This window comes from Pinus tabuliformis, chromosome 2_2 (assembly GCF_031772625.1).
Source record: "Pinus tabuliformis cultivar Carrire ecotype Pingquan chromosome 2_2, CPIR1, whole genome shotgun sequence".
Taxonomy (NCBI): Eukaryota; Viridiplantae; Streptophyta; class Pinopsida; order Pinales; family Pinaceae; genus Pinus; species Pinus tabuliformis.
The window spans coordinates 1069519248-1069528911 of NC_142300.1; the positions used below are offsets into that span (position 1 = coordinate 1069519248).

Genomic DNA, 9664 nt, shown 5'->3' on the forward strand with positions numbered 1-9664 from the left:
TTGCAGTGTTTCATGGCTTGGATTTGGAATTTCAGGAAGTGGGTGTGTCGTATTTTGTGTTGTTGTAGTGTCGTATGCATATTTATTAACATGTAGAGCATTTTGTTGTTTTTTTGTATGTTTATGACTGTTTTGATCTTAATTTTTGTGTGCAAATTCTTGATGGGAGCTTCAGCTGCAACTGTTTCTCATTCATTGCTTTAACTTATGTTATGTGGGTTAAAAATGGTGAAGAGGAAATCTACTATTCCCAGTAGGAATTCATGCATGCTTGTTGTTTGCAGACAATCGGGTATCCTCAAGAGTTGTATTCTTAGTTTTGAAAATTCATGTCATTAGAGACACGGTTTAGACATAGTCGCAAACACACATGTATGTCATTGAAGACATCTTTCTCAAGAAGGAATGGGATAACCTTCTTTCACACATATAAGTATCATTGAAGGCTTGCTGCTCAGCAAGGAAATGGATAACCTTCATGTCTCTCAAACATATATTATTAAAGGTCTGCTCCTCAACAAGGAAAGAGAGAACCTTTAGAAATTTGGTTGCCTAAAATTTTGAGTGAAAGGATGGACTTATTCGTTCGAGATAGGTAAAATATCAATGCAATACATTTCTTCTTCTAGCTTAGAATTGACATGTTTTTGGTGTGAGTAATGTGTTTCTAACATGGAATTGACATGATTGTGGTGTGAGTTATGTGTTAGAGACTTTCTGTTTTAGAATAGTTGTTATTTATGAACTTATTCCATCTAGTGAGACAAAATATCAATGAAATAAGTCTCTTCTTCTAGCTTGAAATTAACAAATTTTTGGTGTGAGTAATGTGTAATGTGTTTCTAACTTGGAGTTGACAAGTCTTTGGTGTGAGTAAAGTGCTTTTAGCTTGGAATTAACAAGTTTTTGGTTTGAGTTAAATGTGTTAGAGACTATTTTTGTTTTAGAATGGTTTATAATAATTGTTATTTTTGGACTTGTTCCATCCGGGAGAAAAAATATCAACAGATAAGTCTCTTCTTCTAGCTTGGAATTAACAAGTTTTTGGTATGAATTATGTATAAGAGACATTATGTTTTAGAATTGTTAAAAACAATGGTTATTTTTGGACCTATTCCTTTCAGGGAGATAAAATCATCAATGCATTAAGTCTATTTGTTTAAGTCTCTTTGTCTATCTTGGAATTGACAAATATTTGGTGTGATTAAATGTGTTTCTAGCTTGAAATTGATGAATTTTTTGTGTGAGTAGTGTGTTTCTATGATGGAATTGATAAGTTTTTGGTGTGAGTTAGTCTTATGAGACTATTTTTATCAGGTTTATAAAAATAGAAACTTTTGTGATGTTATCAAAACATAATCATATAACATGATGTTATGAGATCCACAATTTCCATTTATTATAAGTCTAGTTTTTTAATTTTTAAAAGGTTCAGATACTATGCATTAAATCTTGTTAATATTACTATATATCTTATGATCCAAAAACAATGCTAAAATATACATGGTGAAACATATATTTTATTTTTAAATCCAATAATATTTATCAAATTATGTAAATCATAACTTAAACCATATTAATGAATCTGTTTTTTGAGTTTTTATTGACAACATTCAATAGTTTTACTGGGTTGGTCATCTTATATGTCCCATAAGATTTTTTTAGTCATATCTCATATACACAAGTGCTATGACATGCCCCGTGAAGGACATTTGATTTCAGATTCCTAATATTTTATTGTTAGTGTTCCATGAAATTTAAAACCAAAATTCAAGATTTTATAAGTCATTTGTGTGTCATGGTCATTTTGTTTTTTTACTTATGATAAATATGCAATTTTTTTAACATAATTTTGTTATTGAAAAATAATTTATTATGAAAACATAATGTTTATTAATGGTGAAACATAAAAACCCAAAACTTCAAAAAAATATGATATATAAAAAAAATTCTAAATTCCAACCATGCTTGGAACTGCTGTCATCATGGAATTTCTGGGTTTTTTTTTTTTCGTCTTTAAAGTGTAAAGATTCCGCCTGAGATTACATTTTGAAGCGCAATGGGAACCCATTCTCTCTTATCCAATTTCAATTTGACCCTCTCCACTGTGTCCTCTTCTTATACCGTACCCACAGCAGCTACGAATACTGTCTTTATCCACTTCACTGTGCATCTTCCTCTACCCCTTTCACTTGAGCCCCCACAATAATAGCATTATTAGATTGCAAGGCTTATTTGAGGCTCAAGTGGGGATGCAAAGGTTCTTTGAAATGGTATTGAAGCTTCCTCAGGTTCTAAATCCCCTGGAAGTTGTAATCCTTGAAATTCTACTTCGTAAAGAAGGTGAGATTACATTAAATCATAAATTGTTTTCTTTTAATTCCATCGTTCTGTATCTTAATCTTGCTGATTTCCAGAATTATGCAACCTCGTTTTTTCTTCCAGCAGCTCATATCAGCGGTGAAGTCCTGCCATTCTATGGTAAGTGGATAAGCTGCATGTGAAATCCTTTTCGGATGCTGCTTTGGGAAGATTTGACCGTCAATCCTCTGGTGCTTTTGAAATAACCTCACTGTAAGGAACTTCGACTTGGGTTCTGTGCAGCAAGTTTGTCACTGTGATCTTAAGCTGGAGAACACACTTTTGGATGGAAGTCCCGTTCCTCGTCTGAAGATATGTGATTTTGGTTACTGAAAGGTATTTATTTTTTACTTCAATGTTTTTTCTCTGAGAATGGGTCTTTCAAGCATGTTCAGAGTCCATGGAAAATACAGAGAGACTGAGTTTAAGACTGAGTTTGATCTTGTCTTCGTGTCTCAATTGCTAGAGTGATGCATCAAGCTAGAAGGTAAGGATTGGTTTCTCTAAAAGGGGATCCTTTCTACAACTAGGACAAAATTTCTACTTTGACGGATGATCTGAGTCTGGCATGGTGCCTGTGGAGTGGTCTTCCATTCCCTCTATTTTGCGCCTAATCTGTGCCATGATTGTGCCTCTGTCATCAAACTCCTCAATTTTAAACCCCATGTTCGTCTGATCCTTGTATGCTTCGATGAGTTGCGCCAGGTTTTTAGTTGTCTTAGAAATATGCATTGAAATGATAACCACTCCTGCGTACATCTGATGGAAGTCATTAGCAATGCTTTTCAGTATCAGGATGCCAAGTACATGTCTGCTTGGGGTCTTCATCTCAAATGGGTTTGACAAAATTGGGTTGTTGCTTAGTTCCTTTGGAACTCTCTTCCCAGCTCCATGTCAATCTTTGTGCCTTAGAACTCTTTTTTATCGGTCCATTAACTTGCTCCAATATATTTACTTTTATTATCCTCTGGAAATTCTTAGTTGCCAAATTAAACAGAAAACATCAAGTAAATTGGAAAAGATTCAATGTTTAAACTATTGTAAGTTTCCAGTTCCAATAATAGCCAACTTTCATGTACTGCAAACCAAATTGGCAATCAATGGGATATTTGCACGTATTTTCCGTGCAGCACCTGTATTAAACTTCAACATGAAACAGCCTTGGCCGTTTTGCTACCATTAGCCTTGGGTGTAACTATCAGTGTTACATGGGGATGTGTTACTTTGGCTGAGGGGTGTGTCTTTCAAGCTTCTGATATTTCTGGGATGGTGAAACTAGTGGAGGACAGGTTCTTCCCATGATTTATGCTCAGTGGCCTGAGAAAAAGTCAACTTTCTCACACACAATAAAATCAAAACCTTGAAGTAGATGTGAATATTTATGCCATGCCTTTTGTTGTTCATATTTGTGATTTGTCAATGTTTCACATATATTAAGGGGTCTCAAGTTTGAACATTCTACTCTATCGGGGATCCCAACATTTCCAATCATGTTTTTAAAAATTGGGGGGTGCCTGCACATGTCCCTCTATTTCAGCATTCTTCCATACCAGAAAGTTGGTGGAACATTGGTAATTATGGGGGGAATTTTTTTTTTGAAGGACTGGCCTGATGACTCCTCGTGATTGTCTTTATTCAGCTGTGAATATTAGAATGGTGTTATATTATTTTGTATTCAGCTGTGAATATTAGAATGGTGTTATATTATTTTGCATGATGAATTATAGATGGGAAGAATTATTTCAAATTCAGCATCCAGATTTGTACTTCATATGCACTGGTTCTGTTAATTTATGTCAGTTTACTTAGATTAGTTATATCTTTAGTACACTTCCTATGGTGTATTTTTCATTATTCAGTTACTAAACCAAGAGAAAATGCTTTGCTACTACAAAGGCAGGGACTTGTTGCTGGCAATTCCTGGCTAATTATGTCATCAATATCGAAATAGTAGAATCTGAATTGGCTGCATTGGCCGAATGAGTATTAGATTAAATAGATATAATGGTTTCTGAATATTCTTTTAGTTGATGTTGCCTAGGTTTAGGTGGTTATTTTTCTAGTCAGATATAATTAAACATTTTCCAAAATTATCAGCTTTTCAGATTAAAATAATTATCAAAATTGGCAAAACTGAGTCATTTAGGGTGAAAATTCCAACCTAGCGATGCCACATTTTTTTCCACTGATGGTCAAGCTCTCCACGTTTACCTTGCTCCACAGTACGGCACTCAGTCTTCAATCATTGTACTTTCGACGATTGAAAAATCCACAAATCTTTTTATAATTATTGAAAAATGAAGGCCGTTGGTTTACCTTTCCATGGAGTAAGGCAATAATTATTCAATATATGGATGTTGTATATTTGCATCTTCTTCTGAATACTAATAAAAATAAAAATAAATAAGTAAATTATATGTAAAAAATAAACAATGAAAGAAGAGGAAATTGATAATTATATTATTATATAATATTTATTATTATATGTTATTTTATATTTAAAAAAAAGAGACCATTCATATGATAAGGCTGGAATCCAACTCTTATTTGATTTCTAACAATCTTTTTGTTAAGCTTCTTTTTTATTGTGATTTATAATAAAAAAAAAAAAAAAAAATTACATTAACAATATAAAACACAAAAATCTGAAATCACTAATAAATTATATTTATTAAAAATTATATACTAATATAAATTTATAAAATTTAAATATTAAAAAAGTATTTTTAATTTTTAGTTAATAATAATGATGATTAATAAACAAATTATAAAAGTAATAAATTATATATAGTCAAATTTCAAATGAATCACATAATTTTATCATCTATCACCATGAATTAATAAAGTTAATATGATAAATATAAAATCATATTTTTATTTATTAAATATTATAAAAATAATAAATCATGTATAATAAAAAGTTAAATTTATAATATAATATGATGTTTATATATTTGATAAATGGTTATAGATGAATGACTTACATAACGTAGTTGAATCTCAAAAAAATGATCTAATATAATGCACTGCGAAAAACCCCTCAATATTTAAAATTAATATGATTAATAATTTTATTTTTATTTTTATTTTTATTGATTTATTTTATAATAAAAATAAATTATTTGATAATTCAAATATTTAATAATATAATTTGATAATTAATTATATAATCAGATTTTATTAAATTGGTAATTTTATTTGTAAAAATAATAAACCATCTTTTTATAAATATAAATGATATATATTTAATTAAGCCAAGCATTTTAGTTTTTTAGCTAACTATAGAGAAAATTCCCAAAAATATTTTAATATCTATAAGGAAATTGATTGTTCAATTTTTATAGAATGAAAAGAATAAAAATAAAAGAGCTCTCTCTGTGAAATGGTAAAGATTAGCAATTCCAAAGTGGATGTTGGATGTTTTTTTAAAAAAAACTATGAAGCTCCATCATAATGTTAAAATATTTAAAGGATAAGTCGTTGAGGTACGGTTAAGACTAGGGGCCGATCAATGATATGGAGAAGAAATGTAATCTGAGGGATATAGGTTATGGGAAAATGGTTCACATAGAAAATTAGTAATGGTAAGAATATATTAATTGGATGAGTTTGGTGGATTGAGTATGACAGTTGGCACAAGCTATTTTTAAATTATGATGGTGTTTATTATATTTTAAATGTGACTAGAGTGTGTTGCGTTTCTGCTCCAGATTTACAAATCTTGCCAATTTTTATAGGTGAATGGACTCTTTTTTTTTATGAGTTTGGAGACATGAGGTTTTTTCTAAGTAGGGACGAAGAGGATAGTATTTCTTGGTTTAAATATAAGCAATGTGAAGTTACTTCAGGTTAGGAGGGATATAAAGCTTTGATCTAGCAAAATAGAACCTGTGAATCAAAATGGTGGTTTAATTTAGTTTCGAAGGGTAAGGACCCCTGAAATGTGTCTTTTTTATGACTTTTCCTTGAAAGGAAAATTCTCACTTGGGATGTTTTAGCAAAAACAGATAGGAAGATCCTAGGTTCTGTGTTGTTGAAGAGAGAATCTATTTGTTTCTTTCCCTTTTGTGATCCTTTATTTGTTTCTTTACCTTTTGTGAAGACTCTTTGAAAGAGGTTTTGTCAGTCCTAAAAATCAAAAGTTGGTGGCTTGGGGAACTCTATTGAAGAAAGCCTTTGGCTTTGGGTTTAGACATTTAGCTTGTCCTCTTTTAAATTTTTCCTGGGTTTGTGATGTGGGGCATTTGATTAGGGAGAAATAAATTTCCTTTCCAAAATGATGTTGTATGCTCAATTGTAATTGCACATAATGCCATAGTTGCTTTTCTGAAATAGGTTAAGCCCTTGAAATTGAAGAAGACACGAATTATAAGGGAGTTGGTGCTATCTAAAGGAAATGCATGTGGTTTCTTTGATGATGCTTGTCAAAGGGAGAATTGTGAGGCTGTTGTTGTCATTCTATTCCCTCATGATGTGGTTTTAAAATGTAAGTTGGCCATTGGAAATGGTACCAACTTTGTCTCTGAGGTTATTGCTCTTTGTTGTGCTTTAACATTAACTTGATGGAAGTAGGTGAAGGTTTTTAAATTGATTGGTGATTCCAAAATAACAGCGGACTGGTTTAATGGAAAGATGAAACTTAGAATCCTTCAATTGGGATAGTGAGAAAGGAAGATCCTGCAATTAAAACAACAATTTAATGATTTTTAGACCCTTAAGCATAATGTTCTAGCAAATCTACTCTCAAAAAAAACTTAAAAATTCCTTTAATAATACTTTATCAGTATCATTTTTCTTTCATCTATTTAATCTTTCTTTTTCTACTAGTAAGTTATGATTTTTCTTAATCTATAACTAAACTTATTTTGGATATTGGATATTAAAATAAAATGTGCAAGGAAAAAGTTTATTTTTTTATTTCTATTTTTGAAATATCAAAAATATATTTTTTCAGAAAAAATGAGTGAACCTCCTGTTAAGCCTATTTTATTATAAAAATAATAAATTACATATGATTAAATTGCAATAATAATATAATAATAAATTACCTACGATCAAATTACAATAATAATATAATAATAAATTACATATCATCAAAATGCAATAGTCAGTTGCAGAAGTTGGATTGGACTCAGAAGTGATATTTTATTTTTATTTTTTATTTACATAGTGAATTTTATTCACCAACATATTTTAGATTTGCAGCGCACTACTATGCAGAGCCAGTAGCCGAACGTGATTCCAAGAGTGATAATAGACTGCTGTCGCAGCAGAGCTAACTGATACAATTTCCTTACTGTGCAGAATTGAGAAGATGGTCTCTGAAAGGGAATGGAGTGATTATATTCAACAGGATCTCGGTCGTCCCCATCTTCGTAACAGGCCGCCGTCCGTTGTGTCAATATTCAGAGTTCCCAAGTTCCTCAAAGACACAAAAAAGGAAGCATATGTCCCTCGAAGAGTTTCGTTGGGTCCATATCATCACGGAAGTGCGGAGCTTCCTCCAATGGGCCATCACAAAGGAAGAGCCCTCCGTAGAATGATGAAGAGATTCGCTAATAAGAACCTGCCAGTTGATCCAAATGATATGGATTTCACTGTTAGTGCAAGGGCCGACATTCATTTGGATTTCGCTGTTAATGCAAGGGCCGAGATCCAACAGCTGGAGAAAGAAATCAGGGACAGCTACGAAGAAAACATCGATTGCGATGGAGAGACCCTCTCTCGGATGCTATGTTTGGACGGTTGCTTCCTTCTAGAAGTATTAAGAACTCTGTGTGGGGAAAGACACCCGATAGCCGATGCGGAAAACTGCTATGACCCTATTTTTGGGAACGATAAGCTCTACCATGCTGCATCCGATATAGTGAACGACATTTTGATACTAGAGAATCAAATCCCTTTCATCGTTCTCCGAAAGCTATTAGAATTGGAGCTCAACTCGGCCTTTGATGCCGACATGCGTTTGGAGTCTCTGATGGAACGTATATCGGTTGGGCTCATCCCTTTCTACGATCAAAATTTTGCTGGAACGCAATGTTCCTGTCAACATCATCTTTTGGGTTTCTTGCACACCGTCATTACATGTCCCCCAAGTTCCAGTCAGGGTGAGAGCGGGGATCAACGTGACTGTAACATCTCCATTGGCTGTTGTTGTAGGCAGTGCATTAGCATGTTCCAAGGCAAAAGCAAAGCACGGAATGACGCCGAAAGAATCCCTCACGCAGTAGAATTAAGAAATGCTGGGATCAAATTTTCACCACTCCAGGGAGGCATCAAGCAGATTAAGTTTGACGAGAACAGCGCCACAATTTTTCTTCCTCCGATCCGTGTCACAGATATCACAGAGAGAGTATTCCGTAACTTGATAGCTTATGAGATGTGCAAGCCATTTGAAATCAATTACGTGAGTTGTTACGCGGCTCTCATGAACGACTTGATCGACACGGAACAAGACGTGGCCTTGATGAGAAGAATGGGCGTCCTTAAAAACTGGCTTGGGAGTGACAAGGAGGTTGCCGACCTTTTCAACGGTCTAGGCAAGGAAGTCACCGTGAGTATGGGAGACGTCTTCGACAACCTGGCAGAAAAGGTGAATGCGCACTACAATAATGAAATCAAGGTCCAGATTGGAAAGCTCGTGCAGGATCATTTTTCATCGCCATGGACAGCTTTAGCTTTGACGGCGGCAATTGTCATACTGGTGCTCACCGTGCTGCAAACGATCTTCACAATTATATCGACATATAAGTAGTCCCTCCCCTCTTTTTTAACCTTCCAAATAAATAATAAAGTGTAAATGATCTGTACTCGGTTGTGATGGCTAGGATTGAACTTTGGATGATGATGTGTCACAGTTCTAGTTAGTTTACGTGGTGTAAGGAGAGTTTTGTGTTGGACATATTATTTTTTTCTGAGAATTGGGATGAGAGCTTTGTGATGAAGATATTAAACTATACTTGTTTTGTATTATTGTAATCTGAAATGTTTTTATACTTGTTTCCTATTATTGTAATCTGAGATGTTTGGTTATGAGGTTGTTAATTTGCTAAAGATTTTTATATATTAATTTTTGGGTGAATAAGTTAGAGCTGATTTTTTTTATTGTTGTTTTGTATTATTGTAATTAGAGATGTTTGGTTATGACGTTGTTAATTTACTAAAGATTTTTGGGTGAATGAGTTAAGTTGGGTAATATAATTTCAAGAATTTTTTTGTTATTTAATTTTTTTAATGTATAATTAAATTCAATATTCTGGAAAAATTTTGAGACATTAAAATTAATTATGTAAATTAGACAATT

At 32.9% G+C, this 9664-nt stretch overlaps 1 protein-coding gene across 7 annotated transcripts; it reads left to right on the top strand.

Annotated features, from left to right (window-relative positions):
• The first annotated feature begins 2095 nt into the window (after window positions 1-2095).
• LOC149197089 (putative UPF0481 protein At3g02645) lies at window positions 2096-9424 on the top strand. Of its 7 annotated transcripts, none has more exons than XR_016254168.1 (4): window positions 2096-2343; window positions 2418-2481; window positions 2605-2697; window positions 7567-7681. XR_016254168.1 is itself a non-coding variant. In XM_089403848.1 (4 exons), the coding sequence occupies exon 4, from the start codon at window positions 7676-7678 to the stop codon at window positions 9113-9115; it is 1440 nt and encodes a 479-aa protein (XP_089259974.1). In that variant the 5' UTR covers window positions 2096-2343; window positions 2418-2481; window positions 2605-2697; window positions 7666-7675; the 3' UTR covers window positions 9116-9424. The 7 variants fall into 7 exon arrangements, 6 of the variants coding, with proteins under 6 accessions (XP_089259974.1, XP_089259975.1, XP_089259979.1 ...); XM_089403848.1 differs by having other exon boundaries at window positions 7666-9424; XM_089403849.1 differs by having other exon boundaries at window positions 2446-2481; window positions 7666-9424.
• Window positions 9425-9664: the final 240 nt, after the last annotated feature.